This window comes from Anomaloglossus baeobatrachus, chromosome 1, assembly GCF_048569485.1.
Source record: "Anomaloglossus baeobatrachus isolate aAnoBae1 chromosome 1, aAnoBae1.hap1, whole genome shotgun sequence".
Taxonomy (NCBI): domain Eukaryota; kingdom Metazoa; phylum Chordata; class Amphibia; order Anura; family Aromobatidae; genus Anomaloglossus; species Anomaloglossus baeobatrachus.
Genome location: NC_134353.1, coordinates 370,006,834 through 370,023,275, shown reverse-complemented (window position 1 = coordinate 370,023,275; position 16,442 = coordinate 370,006,834). Strand labels below are relative to the sequence as shown.

General features: G+C 41.0%; 1 protein-coding gene across 5 annotated transcripts in view; it reads left to right on the top strand.

Annotated features, from left to right (window-relative positions):
• The window catches only part of PSD3 (pleckstrin and Sec7 domain containing 3), a 926,316-nt gene that overhangs the window by 874,790 nt on the left and 35,084 nt on the right, over positions 1-16,442 (top strand). For all 5 annotated transcript variants that reach the window (XM_075352479.1, XM_075352480.1, XM_075352481.1 and 2 more), the window contains one exon: positions 2,179-2,322. In XM_075352479.1, the coding sequence (XP_075208594.1) occupies positions 2,179-2,322 (144 nt within the window). The remainder of the gene's footprint in view (positions 1-2,178; positions 2,323-16,442) is intronic.

Genomic DNA, 16,442 nt, shown 5'->3' with positions numbered 1-16,442 from the left:
GACACAGGGTAGCGAGGGGTTAAAGGAACCTGTCACATTGAAGATGTAGTCTGATAACTTTATATAGAACAAAATTAGCTGAGCACTGTAATATATAGCTTTGTGAAGTGACTGCCTGACTGCAGCTTGCAACATCATGTCTGCTCTCTATCTGAAACTTAAGCTTTCCAAAACTGAACTTCTTTTTCCTCCGTCTTCCAACCTTCCTAAACCGGACATCTCCCTATCTGTGTGTGGCACAACGATAAGTTCTAGGCAGCAAGCCCGCTGTCTGGGTGTTATACTTGACACTGATCTCTCCTTCATCTCCCACATACAATCTCTTGCCTGCTCCTGCCGCTTGCACCTCAAGAACATCTCTAGAATCCGCCCCTTTCTCACAATGGAAACGACAAAAACCCTCATCGTGGCCCTGACCCACTCCTGCCTTGACTACTGTAACTCTCTATTAATTGTTCTCCCCCTAACTAGACTCTCTCCTCTACAGTCCATCCTTAATGCAGCAGCCAGGGTCACCTATCTGGCTAACTGCTACTCAGATGCCTCCTCTCTGTGCCAGTCATTGCACTGGTTGCCCATATATCACAAGATCCAATTCAAACTGCTTGTTCTCACCCACAAAGCTCTCCACAGTGCGGAACCCCCTACATCTCCACCCTCCTCTCTATCACCCCACCCATTCTCTACGCTCTGCAAATGACTTTCGACTAACATCCACACTAATTCGAACCTCCCACTCCCAAATCCAAGACTTCTGCCAAGCTGCACCAATCCTCTGGAACGCTCTACCCCAAGAAGTTTGAATCACAACTTAAGGCCCCGTCACACACAGAGCTAAATCTTTGACAGATCTGTGGTTGCAGTGAAATCATGGACATATTGTTCCATTTGTACACAGCCACAAAGCTGGCACTGATTGTCCACAATTTCACTGCAACCACAGATCTGCCGCAGATTTATCTTTGTGTGTGACAGGGCCTTTACTCAGCTTCAGACGCACCCTAAAAATGCATCTTTTTAGGACGGACTATCACACTCCCTAGCCGAACTAAATTCACATAATCCCTCCACAGCTTCTCAGAACATAACCCCACGTCAAACTCCACCGCACCCAAATGCATCTCAAGGTTCTGACCAACTGGTCCAGGAAGCCATTATCTATCCCCCATTTCCTTGAAATGGCTGGATTGTCATTGTACATAAGCACTTGTACCTTGTCCCCCCCATCTCATTGTAGATTGCTCTCACGAGCAGGGTTGTCTTTTTTCCCTCTAAATATTGTATTTGTATAAAATATATAACATATTTGTATATGATCCTCCTGAATTGTAAAGCGCTGCGGAATATGTTGGCATTATAGAAATAAAGATTATTATCATTATTTTGAGCTTAGGAGTCCACTGAGCGGTCCTTCTCAATGACTGATAGACATTTATGTACATATATACAGTTAAAAATGTTAATTATTAAGTAAGAATACCAACAGGACTCCACAGCCCTGAATAACAAGGAATGAAAGTGCTGTCAAAGTCAGCAGGGTTTTTTTGCTATTTACTCTTAGGGCAGCATAATGTAAGGGTAGAGACCCTGATTCCAGTGATATGTCAGTTATCAGACTGCTTGGTGCTGCTTTGATAAAATCCCCAAGGCCGGTTTCACACATTCGGCATTTCGCCGCTTTGCCGAATCCGTCACACTCCAGTACAGTACAATGGCATCGCTGCAAGCTCCGGTCACATGCTGTCATGTGACTGGAGCATGTAACCGGAGCTTGCCGCGATGCCATTGCGAAATGCCGGATGTGTGAAACCGGCCTGACAGCATCCTGTGTATACTTTACATTGTCAGCAACCTGTTAACCAGTCCTGGGGGCGGGGTTACACAGGTTAGCTGGATTGCCTGGCACGAGACGCTTAGTTTTACAGTGATAATGTTCTACTGATAAAACACTGAAACTGCACCCAGCTGCTGAGCAAGTGAGACATCCTTGGAACGAGGCTCTTTGACCCTACATGATGGTGATCTCAGAATACATACCAAAACCTACTGATAGGTTCCCTTTAAGTTCTCTAGCAGCAGACAACTCTGAAAGTGAAAAGCGAGTTTGATAAATAGCTTTTTACATCAGTAAAATGTGACCTAAAGCATTAAAATAACTTTGAGATCATCTCATTACAGGATGAACAGCTGAAATCACATGAAACAAAACTCAAACAAATCTCCACTGAGCTGGCTGAGCATCGCTCATATCCACCTGACAAGAAGGTGAAGGCCAAGGAAATAGATGAATACAAGATGAAAGATCACTACTTGGAGTTTGAGGTATGTATTTTTATTAAAACAAAGGTCCCTAATGTCTGCCTATGGCTTCATTTAGAAGACTGAAATTCTCGGGCGGTCGTGACTCTCCGTTTGTAGCTCCATGTACTCATCCACGCCGTGCACAGGTGCAAAAGCTCCCTGCAATTTAAAATAGCACTGACTAGTCTGCAAAATGGATGACATGTGCTGTTTCTCTGGGAAATCATTCATGTGTTCTTGCACCTTGAGTAACATTGGCCAGTGTACTGTCTGTGGGAATCCATTGCGGACACGGACAGCACACTGACTGCAAATGCGTTTGTGAGAACATAGCCTTTGTTGAAAAATCTGAGTCCAGCAAAACAGATCCTAAGAATGGTAGTTTAATGAAAATTCATTAAAATCCAATCAAACCACCTCTAAGAACCGCAAATGCATTTCAGACAACGTCTTTACTTGTTGCCAGCAATGAGTCAAGACATAGTCTGAAATGCGTCTGTGGTTCTTCAGTGTTGGATTGGATTTTGCTGGATTTTCATTAAACTACCATTTTTTTTTAGGGATTTGTTTTGCTGGATTCACATTTTTTTACTTGGATACTTGCCATTCTACAAGATTCATCATGGAAAGATAGACTTCCTTATCCTGGGTGAGCTGATACCTTCTCTTTTGTACATAGCCTTTGTTGTCTTATTTTTGTGGATGCTGCACTATTGTATGGAAAAGGGTTTTAACAGACGTTTATTAATATTCTCTTGACTAAAAGTAATGTATTTTTCTACTCTCTTGCATCTACTGATGCACAGAATGATTCAATAGCATGTAAAATATGTACTACGAAATTACTGCTGCTGTAGTTACCATATAACTGCAGGTATTAAACCCCCCATACACTTTATATAGCTGCTGTTTGGTGGGCAACTATCTTCCCTACTCTCCCTCAAACAGGAGTGTACTCTGAGAGAGCAGCTGCCAAACATCTTTGGTGGCAGCTTATTTCTTACAAGACAAATGGATCTGCAGTTATTCTCTTTCCGTATAATAATGGAACCCATGTACGCATTGTACTGTTTGCTGAACCTGTCAATATTGGCAGATTCGGGCAATGTTAGTCTAAGGCTGCTTTTACACATCCGTTTTTCCCCGTCAGGCACAATCTGGCGAATTGTGGACAAAACTGATCTGACGTCTATTGTCGCCGGATCAGTTTTTTTCCACATAGACTTTTATTAGCACCGGATTGTGCCACATGGCATCGCGTTTCATCCGGCATGCACCGGATCCGGCAAAAGTTGCTGGTCCGGCTGCCAGAATGGATGCACACTGAGACGTTTTTTATCTCCAGCAAGGTGCGGCGTGTTGGATTAAAAAAGCCTATGGGTGCCAGATCCGTCGGAATGCGGTAAAAAAAGCATTCCAGTGACTGTTTCATTTTTTTAATTTGAGCATGCTCAGATGAGATGCAAATTAATTTCTGGCCTCTCTCTCTCTCTCTCTCTGTCTGTCGGTCTCTCTTTCTCTCTCTGTCGATGTCGGTCTCGCTCTGTCGATGTCGGTCTCTCTCTGTCGATGTCGGCCAGTCTCTCTCTCTCTCTCTGTCGATGTCCGTCTCTATTTCTCTCTGTCGATGTTGGTCTCTCTCTCTCAACCCCTCTCTCATACTCACCGATCACCGGCGTGGCGCTGCACAGCTGTCACACTGCTCCGGCGGCTTCTCTTGCTTTTGAAAATGTTGACCGCTCATTAATCCATCTCGTATTCACTGCTTCCCCTGCCTGCCCACCGGTGCCTATGATTTGTTGCAGTTAGACGAGCCCCATCGCTGAGTGACAGCTGTCTCACTTCAACCAACCACAGCCGCCGGTGAGCCGGTCTATATCTTGCAGTAAAATAAATAATTTTAAAAAAACGACGTGTGGTCCCCCCCAATTTTGATACCAGCCAAAGTAAAGCCACATGGCTGAAGGCTGGTATTCTCAGGATGGGGAGCCCCACGTTATGGGGAGCCCCCAGCCTAAAAACATCAGCCAGCAGCCATTAGTTGCGACAGTCCCGGGACTCTTCCCAGCTCATCACGAATTGCCCTGGTGCGGTGGCAATCGGGGTAATAAGGAGTTAATGGCAGCCCATAGTCCTTGATTAATCATGGCAGGCATCTTTGAAACACCCCCAGGATTAATCTGTAGTGAAAGTAAATAAACACAAACACCGAAAAATCCTTTATTTGAAATAAAAGACAAAAAAACACCCTTTTTCATCACTTTATTAATCCCCAAACACCCTGCAGGTCCGGCATAATCCACACGAGGTCCCACGACGCTTTCAGCTCTGCTACATCGGAAACTGACAGGAGCGGTCGTAGAACACTGCCGCTCCTGTGAGCTCCACGGAGCAACTGAAGTGAGACGCGATATCAGCGGTGATGTCACTCAGGTTACCCGCGAGCGGCCACATCTGAATTCTCGGTACAAACTGTTACACCTGATCCGTTTTTTTACCGGATCTGTCGCATCCATTTTACCACAATTTGCACCGGATCCGTTGCATCAGGCACACACCAGATTGTGACTGATCGAAAAAAACGGATGTGTGAAAGTAGCCTAATTCATATGGGACTCTTTAAGCAAACCTGCTTAGCACAAGCTCTCATTTACTTTGTATTGAAGTGCCCACGGTATGCAACTTTTATGTTGAATATACTTTTGCACTAAACCAATATATGTGGCACAACAAACGTTCGCTTGGCATATGCCATATCTGTAAGTTTAGGTTCACCTTTACGTGTAAAAGCCATAACCTCTCTCCTTCATTGTTCAATATATTCATGTAGCATTTAACAGTACTGTAAGGTTAGACTATGTCTCTTTAATAAAAAAGAGGTGCCAAAAAGTATCTATTTAACATAGATAAGTAGTAATGATCTCTACAGATGCTCCGTCTGACTATATGATGTATTCTGGTTGTTAATGAAAGCCTAATTAGTGAAATACTTGGTGTGAACACAACTATTCATGTTCCATGATAATTTAATTAGCATATAAATACATTTTGCACAAAAGATCTGTCAATGTATTTATTCATGATGTGACAAACATCAGCGTTCAAGTGGCTTATAGATTTGTAGGTGTGTAATATATATGTGTGTGTGTGTGTGTGTGTGTGTGTGTGTGTGTGTGTGTGTGTGTGTGTGTGTGTGTGTGTGTGTGTGTGGGTGTGTATATATATATATATATGGTATACATCTACAGTATAGGTATATATTGATATGTCTGTGGATACAGTATATACCGTAGTATATGAGAAAAGTGTGTTCACCCCTCACGGTTTTTTATACATTTTGTTTATATCTTTTCATGCGATAACACTGAAGATACAGTATGACACTTTATTACAATGTAAAGTAGTCAGTGTACAGCCTGTATAACCATTAACAACAAATAATTCATCAGGCACTATTCTAAGAGTCAAACATACAGAAGTAATGCAAATATTATTATATTTTCTCCCTCAATATTTCATCTTGAATATACTCCTAACCATCATAAGACAAACAAAGAAATGGAGTAACACATCTACTAAAATATATAATTTATTGAACAAGTCTTTAAAATCGCATATATCAAATAACAGTACAAAGGTCAAAATATAATTAAGGAGGAATGTTGTAGACCTAAATCCCACTAGTAGGGGATGAGTCCCAAGAAGGTCCAAAGACATTCAAAAGGAGAATCACTGACTACATAACATCAGTCTCAAGGTGGGATGGAATAGTGAGTATATATATCAAATCACCTCTAAATTAGTCATAATGGATCTACCCATATAAACAACCCCACAGTAGGGTATATCAATGTTGAAATGTCAGCTTAACCATGTTTAATGAAGAGGACCTCCTGAGGTGCCCCAGCATACCCTATATATACACTACTGTGGGGGGTTGTTATGTTGGTAAATCCGCTTGTCTAATTTAGCTGTGATATGATACATATACTCACTATTGCTTCCCACCCTCAGACTGATGTTATGTAGCCAGCGATTCTCCTTTTGAATGTCTTTCGACTTTCTTGGGTCTCCTCCCCTGCTCGTGGGATTTATGTCTATAACATTCCTCCTTATATTTTGACCTTTGTACTGTTATTTGATATATGCGATTTTAACGAATTTTTGGAATAAATTATATGATTTAGTGGATGCGTTACTCCATTTTGTTGGTTTGTCTTAAGCTTGTATAACAGTGTAAATTTGGTGGGCCCGCTATATAGCTCAACACACAGCTAATAATGTCAAAAAACCACTGTCATCAAAAGTGAGTACAAGCCTAAGTGAAATTAGCCAAATAGTCCCCAACTATCCATTTTCCCTTTATGGTTTCAGGTGTGCATAAGGAGCAGGTTTGAGAAATTTGGTTTTATCACTCTCACACTCTCTCATACTGGTCAGTGGAAGGGTTACCAAGACCAGACAGCTGTGTAACCAGACAAGTTCTACTTAGAACAGGCCTCACCATGGTCATCCAAAGAAGTTGAGTGCTGAGCTTCATATCCACAGGTTTTCTTTTTGCAATAGACATATGAGTGCTGCCAGCATTTCTGCAGAGGTTAAAGAGATGGGGGAGTCAGTCTGTCAGTGCTCAGATCATGTGCCGCAGACTGCATAAAATTAATCTGCTTGGCTGTCGGCCCAGAAGGAAGCCTTTACTAAAGAATGATGCCCAAGAATCCAAAAACAGTTTGCTGAAGACAAGCAGACTAAGGACATGGATTCCTGGAACTTTGTTCTTTGGTAGATGAGACTAAGATAAACTTATTTGGTTCAGATGTTGTCAAGTGTGTGTGGCAGCAACCAGGTGAGGAGCACAAAGACAAATGTGCCTTGCCTAAAGTCAAGCATGGTGGTGTGAGTGTCATAATTTTGGACTGCATGAGTGCTGTTGACTGTGGGGAGCTACAGTTTGTTGAGGAAACCATGAATAGCCAACTTGTACTCTGACATACTGAAGCAGAGCATGATCCCACTTCCTTCGTAAACTGAACCGCAGGGCAGTATTCCAACATAATGACCCCAAACACACCTGTAAGATGATCACTAACTTGCTAAAGAAACTGAAGGTAAAGGTGTTGGCTGGTCAAGCATGTCTCCAGACCTAAACCCTATAAAGCATCTGTGGGACATGCTCAAACGGAATGTGGAGGAGTGCAAGGTCTCGAACATCCACTAGCTCCGTGATGTCATCATGGAGGATGGAAGAGGATGCAGTGGTTACTGTGAAGCTCTAGTGAACACCATGCCCAAGAGAGTTAAAGCAGTGCTTGAAAATAATGGTGGCTACACAAAATATTGAAACTTTGTGAACAATATGGCCATTTTTTTTTGCCAACGGTTTTGACATTAATGGCTGTGTATTGAGTTATTTAGAGGGCACACCAAATTTACACTGTTATACAAGCTGCACACTGACTACTTTACATTATATCAAAGTGAACATCTTCAGTGTTGTCCCATGAAAAGATAGAAGAAATATTTACAAAAATGTGAGGGGTGTACTTACTTTTGTGATATACTGTATTTATTTTATGTGCACATCGATGTATCTGTGTGCATTTATAGTACTTAACATCTACATGTTGTTCATTATCACCTTTTATTAAATGCTTTAAACACACACACGGACACCTATAAAGACTTTATATAGAATAGATGTGTGTGTAAAACGTTTAAGAAAAGGAGAAAATAATCAGCATGTAGATGGTAATATGAGTCACACACTTGAGCTTTCTCACTTTATTCAGAACAGGCAGCAATGAATGTTTTTATTTTTAGTTGTTTTTTTTTCCGCCCATCTTTTACCCGTTGGAATAGCATTCTCACCCCTTTGTTCATGCTGAGAAACAGCGACTAAGTAAGCATGTAACTATGCTGTTGCTAAGGCCTCCGGCACTCCAGAATTCATCTTTACAGCATTTACTGATTTAGAAATGTTAACCTGTTCTCATGTTTTGTGGTTTGTTTGTTTTTCTGCATGTATTGAAATAGGTTGGACACTAGCACTTTGGCTGTTGTTTCCAGTGGATCCTAGCAAATTCTGAGTGATCGTTTTGACTTTGAGAATAAAGAGGTCTTTATAATCAAAATCTTTGAACAGTCACAAATTATTTCGCAACAATGTTGCACAAAACCTTTGTGACTTTTCACATTTTAACTCCAGTTTGAAGCAGCTCACCGTCAAAAGGGGTAGATATAGAGAATACCCAGGGCATAGCTACGCCCTCGAGTCAAACTCAACAAAAGTTAGCATTTCTTATTCCAAAAATGTTACTCCAGTCCTGACTGGAGTAAAATCTCTGGTGAGGATCACACCACAGGTAAGATGCACCAAGTTGATTAAGTGGCGTTATTCCTACACGGTCTTCAATAAGACTAGGCATCATCTGTTGGCATCATCTGTTGGGGATTTGTCGGGAAACCCCATACAAAATAGACTCACAGCCAATCCCACCAATATTGATGATTTCAGCCAACATTAGTCTAATATGTGTGGAGGTCTTTATAGATTATGTAATTGGTCTAAGTTAACAATTTAGCCAACAGATTTTCTCTTCTGTCTCATGTATTGTAATCATCCTAAAATAAAAACTTCCTAATCCTTATAATGGAGTAACTCAGAACCAAAATAAGACCATTTTTGGTCTGTGTTCTCAAGTTGTAACCCAAAGTGTGTCTCTGCACTCAGGTCTAGAAGTGTTTCTCTGCACTCAGGTCTAGAAGTGTTTCTCTGCACTCAGGTCTAGAAGTGTGTCTCTGCACTCAGGTCTAGAAGTGTGTCTCTGCACTCAGGTCTAGAAGTGTGTCTCTGCACTCAGGTCTAGAAGTGTGTCTCTGCACTCAGGTCAAGAAGTGTGTCTCTGCACTCAGGTCAAGAAGTGTGTCTCTGCACTCAGGTCTAGAAGTGTGTCTCTGCACTCAGGTCTAGAAGTGAGTCTCTGCACTCAGGTCAAGAAGTGTCACGCTGTACTCTAAGATGTACAATAGCAGTACAGCGCAGTAATGTGGGACTGGGAGGATTCCTGAAACTATCTGAGAAGGTAGTTAGCTGGTAAACCTCTAAGGGGGCGTAAAAGTGGAGGAAACGTATGAGCAGGGAATTCCCTAGCAGAGGTAATACTAGTCAAGCCCACCAGATGGCAGTAGAATCGTCAGAAAGCCGTGTCACAACATGAGGTCTTGTAAATACACAAGGACAAAGTCTAAACGTAGTCAGAGGGAAGAAAATAGTCAGTAGCCGGGAAATCAGAGCCTAGAAGCGAGGGGGAGTGGGAAGACAAGACAGAATTAAGGTAAACAGATAAGGAACGAACAGGGAGACAGCGGGAGAGACACTGATGGAAAGAGACAACAGAGGAGGTTAACAGGTCAGGTGAACACGGAGGTCAGTAGGGGGCAGGGCAGACACCAGGTCACTCAAGAGCAGAACACAGCAGAGCCAGAAGTATCACTGGCGAAGTCCAAGAGAAACAGTGCCCTAATAAAGCAGCCTGACCTCCAGAACGAGGCAGGAAGGATTAACCCCTAACGTGACCTGCATCAGAAGTGAAACTAAAAAAAGGCTCAGCTCCAGCTGAGCCAGGAGTCAATCATGACAAGAAGTGTGTCTCTGCACTCAGGTCAAGAAGTGTGTCTCTGCGCTCAGGTCTAGAAGTGTGTCTCTGCACTCAGGTCCAGTGATTGAATCTTCATGATTTGGCCTCTGTATGCCGCTATTTTTTATTTAAAATGAAGCAACGGAGAAGCAATGGAAGCGTAGACTTTCAGGTTTAATAAAGAGATTGACCAAAAATATCTTGTGAAACATTTAGGAATTGATAATAATTCTTCTACAAATCCTCCTCATTTCAGGAGCTTAAAAGTAATTGGACAAATTTACTTTACTATAAATAAAATGTTCAGTCTTAATATTTTGTGGAGAATCCTTTGTAGACAATGACTGCTTGAACTCTGGAAGCCATGGACGCCACCAAACACAGGGTTTTCTCCTTTGTGATGCTTTTCCGGGCTTTTACTGCCGCTGACTTCAGTTGATGTTTGTTTGTGGGTCTTTCTGCCTCAGATTTTGCCTTAAGCATGTGAAATGCATGATTGATGAGGTTGAGATCTGGTGATGACTCAGCCATTGCAGAATATTCCACTTCTTTACCTTAAACTCCTGGGTTGCCTTCCCAGTATGTTTAGGGTCATTCTCCATCTGTACTGTGAAGCGACATCTAATAAACCTTCCTGCTTTTGCTTGAATCTGAGCAGAGTATATATAGCTCTGGACACTTCAGAATTCGTCCGGCTTCTTCTGTCTTCAGTCACATCATCAATGAAGACTAGTGACCCAGTGACATTTGAAGCCATATTGTGGGTTCACATTAACAGATTCTAAGTACAATTACCATACTTGGAGTCAGCCCCAGACCTTTCACCTGCTTAATTGATAAATTATTGAAGGAAATAGCCCATGCAGCCCACTAAAGAGCTTTTGAGATAATTGTCCAATTACTTTTGGTCCCTTGAAAAAGAGATCACTACATTCCTAAACCCTTATCTCAATTAGGATGGGAGTACTATCAAATTAAAGCTGAGAGTCTGCACTTTAAACCCATATTGATTATATAGTTGTTTTGGTAAACTTCTAAAACTTGTCACTATCCAAATATTTTTGGACCTAACTGTACATGCTTTCAGCAGTGTTGTGTGGCAGCGTTTTACTCAGTTTTATGCTTTTTTTCCACTTTGAATCATTATCCTTTGACATAAATTTGCATACATGTGCCGTAGATTGTGAAGTGCTGAATGACATTTTCACAGTATGCCACATGTCTGATTCATCAAGACCGATGATTTTCATGCCAGTCTTGATAAGTAAGCGTGAGGAGTGGTATGTGCCTCCATGTGTCTTGCCAAAAATCCTGCTAGAATAATATTTCTGGTGTAAGGAATGCCACAGCTCATCATGAAATAGATGTACTGTGGCATCACGCCCCTGTCCGGCCCCAGATCCACCCATATTGGTGGACTGAGAGAAACTGGTGTGAATACACCAAAAGTCACATAATGTTTGCTCATCTCTGAGTTTTGCAAACATTTTGTGGCTTTTTATGCCAGTTTTCTGGCGTTTAAGCTTTGATGAATCGGGGCCTAAATGTATAAACACTATAATATAATTCGCATCCAGTATGTGCTATATAATGATCATGTCTCATACAGTATGTTAGAATCTATTGGAATTTTTTTTGTATTTAATTTTTTTTGCAATTGAATAATTTCATTAGAAATGTTGTGCCTGTTTGGTAAGATGAGCTTAATTTTGCTTTTTTTCCCTCATTAAAAATTCACATCCTTTTTTTCATGGTCTATGGCTGGTATTTCTGCACATATGAGCTGCAATACCAGACAGCCATTTGGCAATAATGGCACTGTTATTTAAAATAAATAAAAAAAGTTATTTTTTTTTATAATCCTGTTAACTAAATGGATGGACCTATGTTCAAAACTGAAAAATTGTATAAAAAGACATTCATATGACTGCCTAAAGTTGACAGGTCCAGTAAAAACCACATCTGATGTCTCTTACAGGTCGTCTTTCCTTTATTACAGTACATTATTTTTCTTTAATGTAGACGTGGAAATCTGTGAAGTACTTTATATTACCAGGCTTTGAAGACAAAATGCAGTCTAATGGATACTGATCTTTTCGGCTGCTTTACCCACCATGCCTTCCACTGTGATAATCTCTTTGTTACAGTGCAAGACAAGATATTCTCTGCTTTAAATCACCATTCCCACTTAGCAAAGCGTATTGACATAGTAGTAAAGCTGTAATCTACTCTGCAAGCTTAAAAACTCCATAAAATCAAATGTTTAAGTTGTTTGAATGCTAAGACATATTCGTATATACAGTACTCTACTCACAAAAAGTAAGGGATATTTGGCTTTCAGGTGAAATTTATGGAAAACGTAAAAAATTCACTCTACAGTGATATTTTATCATGAAAGTAGGGCATATAAGTAGAAGCATGCAATGGGGATTTCCTCATCTTAAACAATTTATTGAACAAAAGACAACAACAATGGCGGGTATACTTCCCAAAAAGGTCAATGTCTCAATAACTTGTCATCTGGCCTTGAGCATCAATTACTGCTTGATAATGATGTCTCATGCTGTTCACAAGTCGTGTTGTTGTTTACTGAGGTATGGTATGCCGCTCTTCTTGAAGGGTGGTTCTGAGGTAATTCAGGTTTTGGGGTACAGATTTACGAGCCTCTACATGCTGATCCTATAGGTTTTCTATGGGAGTCTGTTGAAAGTGCAGGCCACTCGATTGAAGGCACCTCAGTCTCCAGAAGCCGTTCCTTAATGATGCGACCTCAATGAGCTGGAGCATTTTCTTCCATAAAGATGAAATTAGGCCTGTGTTGCTCATGCAGAGGCACAATCATTGGTTTGATGATGTTATTCAAGTAGTAGGGGTTTGTCACTGTACCATTCACAAAGTGTAGGGCAGTTCTGTATTGACTAAACACACCTGCCCACACTGGAACACCGCCACCAAAGGCTTGTTTGGTGACAACAGTGTCTGATGCGTAGCACTTTGCCTTGTTGTCTCAAACATAGTTGGTAGCCATCATTTCTGCTTAGCGTTAATCAACTTTCATCATTGAGCAGCACTGAGATCCACATGTCCCTCGTCAAACAAGATGATGGTGCCTGGTGGTATGGTCAGGTACCCTTGCAGGCTCTCTAGCACACAGACCATACTGATGTAAATGGTTTTAAATGGTCTAACATGACACTTGGCTGCCTCTCACCTCCCTTAAATGTGCCTGGATTTGTGTTAAATTCATCATCTGGGTCCGAAAGGCATTGTTCACAATGAAGCAGTTATCAGTGTGCAATGTGGCCAAAGGACGTCCACTTCTAAGACTTTCTGTGACTCTTCCAGTCTCTCTATATCTTTGTAGCAACCTGCTGATGACACTCCGTGACACTCTTAGCTCAGTGGTCACTTTCCTCTGAAAATATCCTGTTTGAAACCTCGCAATGGCAAGCTACTATTGTTCAATTGTTAAGTGTCGTCTTGGTTTCATGATGTTAAAATATGAATGGCATGATTAGGAGGACTGTTTAAATATTAATTCTAATTAAATCCCAAAATTTATTGGGTGATTCATGGATTAAACACCTATTGTGATTTTCTGCCATTAAGCTCCTTGTTAGAAAACAGCAAAAACTACAGAAACACTGAAGAGTTGGACATGTGGATTCAAAAGATTAGAGAAGATCACACTAAGGCGGGCTTTACACGTTGCGACATTGGTAACGATATATCGTCGAGGTCACGTCGTTAGTGACGCACATCTGGCGCCGTTACCGACATCGCAGCGTGTAAGCCCTAGGAGCGACAATCACCGATCGCAGAAACGTCAAAAATCGTTGATCGGTGACACGTCGCTCCTTTTCATAATATCGCTACTGCTGCTGGTACGATGTTGTTCCTCGTTCCTGCAGCACCACACATCGCTGTGTGTGAAGCCGCAGGAATGACAAACCTCTCCTTACCTGCGTCCCGCCAGAAATATCCCGCTCATCTCCGCCCCTCCACTTCTATTGGCTGGCCACTTAGTGACGTCGCGGTGACGACGCTGAACGCACCACCCCCTTGAAGGCGGTCGACCAGGTATGTGCGTGTGAAGCTGCCGTAGCGATAATGTTCACTACGGCAGCAATCACCACATATCGCATGTGTGACGGGGGCGGGTGCTATCGCGCTCGACATCGCTAGCAATTGCCTAAGTTAACATTTTCCAGGTGCCTTAAGTTCACCTGGAAAATTGAGGGCATTTTAGGCTTATTCTGAGATTTCACCCGAAAGCCAAATATCCCTAACTTGTTGTGTGTAGTGTATTTGTGGAATGCACCATTGCATAATTTTCCAGAATGTTTGGACTGATTTGATAAATAAGATGTGTGTCCCTTAATAACTAAATGAAAATGCCAGCAATTATTGGTGAGAACAACTCGATAGTCTTCTATAAAGAGGAGTGTGACATTGAATCACAACTCATTGTTTCCAACATATTTGAACCTGTGACACATTATCACATGGGTGTCATCAATATGGCACTTTGCCCAAATTCAAATTGTTAAATTCCAATTTTCCAATGTAGTAACTCCAATATGTTTGTTGTAAATACATTAATAAATTGACTCGATCGTGTTCATAAAAGCATCATCAGTCACTGCAAAAGAAATTGTATTGTTTTGATTTACATTGCGAATGCTGCTATAAGGTTGCCTTTTTCTATATAATTTATTTTGGAAGCATACAGAAAGATATTGTTTGCCAGTAAACAAAATCAATTCTGTTTTGCAAAGCAGAGTATTAAAATCTACTAGACAAAAAGTACAGAATCATACACATGTAAATGGTCACCCAGAATTTTTTTTTTACATCGTATCAAACACACAAATCAGATAGCCAATAATTCTGACTTTTTGAAAAATGCTTCAAACAAATGAAAGCAAATTACTTTAATACTAGAGTATCTTTTTCCAGATTATGTAGCGAAAAAATATGGAATCACTGTTGGTAAAATTATTATTATAAGCTGGGGTCACACTAACATATAGCATCCGATATCAGAACATCGGTTGCAATATCCTAATGACACTCGGCTCAAACTCTGCTGCGAGCGTGAGCCGAGTGTCACTCACTGTGATCCGAGTCTGGTGTGGAGAAGATGGAGAGATTTCCATCTCCATTGCATTTCTCAGCATATATCGGACTGCACTTAGATGACATCCGACTGCAGTCCGATGTTCACACACACACACCAATAGACTTGTCTGGGCGTGTGTGATCCGATACACACTGCTGATCATAGCATGCTGCAATTTTGTCCAAAGCCCGATTATAGTTGAGGAACAGTTGAGCACAGATCTGACCTGCATCATTGAATATCATTGGGCCAAGTGCACTACGATTTTTTTTATTATCCGATTCAAGCACTCATTTGACCCTGGCCTTCTAATAAAATGTAAAAGAGAAAGACTGTCAGCTTACCTCTTCACTGCCATGGATCAGCCTTTTAAGGAAAGGCCCCGGACCGAGCATCAAATCCAGAACATAGGAGAAAGTGGAAAAAATCCAGCGATGTGAAATAGGCTTGTGGCAAATGAGGTATCAATGCTGACTTTATTGTATCAAAATATAAAAACACAGATCAGATAAAACCATGTACATGTTCAATGCACAGATGGGAGGCACCCCACTGCAAAAAAGTCTACGCGTTTCAGCCTTTATGCCTTATTCATGACCTTGGAGTTGCACACTAGTCACAATATATTGGGGAATGATGAAAAGCAGGACTGCTATGGGAATACTAGACTGAAAAATACAATGAACTATCTGAAAAAAGGAAAAACATGAAAATGGAATATGCATAATTGCTATGAATAATAAGAATACAAGAGATGTTTAACCATTGTATTGATCAATGCAAAAGAGCCCCAAAACCACGCCAAGGTAATCTCTATTTTTGGGGTCCCTAACCTATGTGTAACCTCACCTACAGTTAAAAAACTTGCTCTCTATGGGAAGCAAAGGACCAAGCTATATATGTGAAATGAAACATATGGCTATGGGTGGGACAGGGTTCTCAGACAGAAAGTGCATACTAATTAAAGAATGTACGTCTGAACCCCAAAAATAGAGATTACCTTGATGTGGTTTGGAGATCTTTTGCATTGATCAATACAATGGCTAAACATCTCTTATATTCCTATTATTCATAGCAGTTATGCATATTCCATTTTCATGTTTTTCATTTTTTCAGATAATTCATTGTATTTTTCATTCTAGATTCCCATAGCAGTTCTAAGTTTTTCATTATTCCCCTATACATTGTGACTAGTGTGCAACTCTTTATCCTATTGTATAGTTATATGTTTTTGAGTCTTGCACCATGTTCACACTAAATGGTGTTCCAGACGTACATTCTTTAATAATTATTATTCATGGCCTTGCACTTGTACATCTGTGTTTTTATATTTTGATATAATAAAGCCAGCTTTGATATGTAATTTGCCACAGGCCTATTTC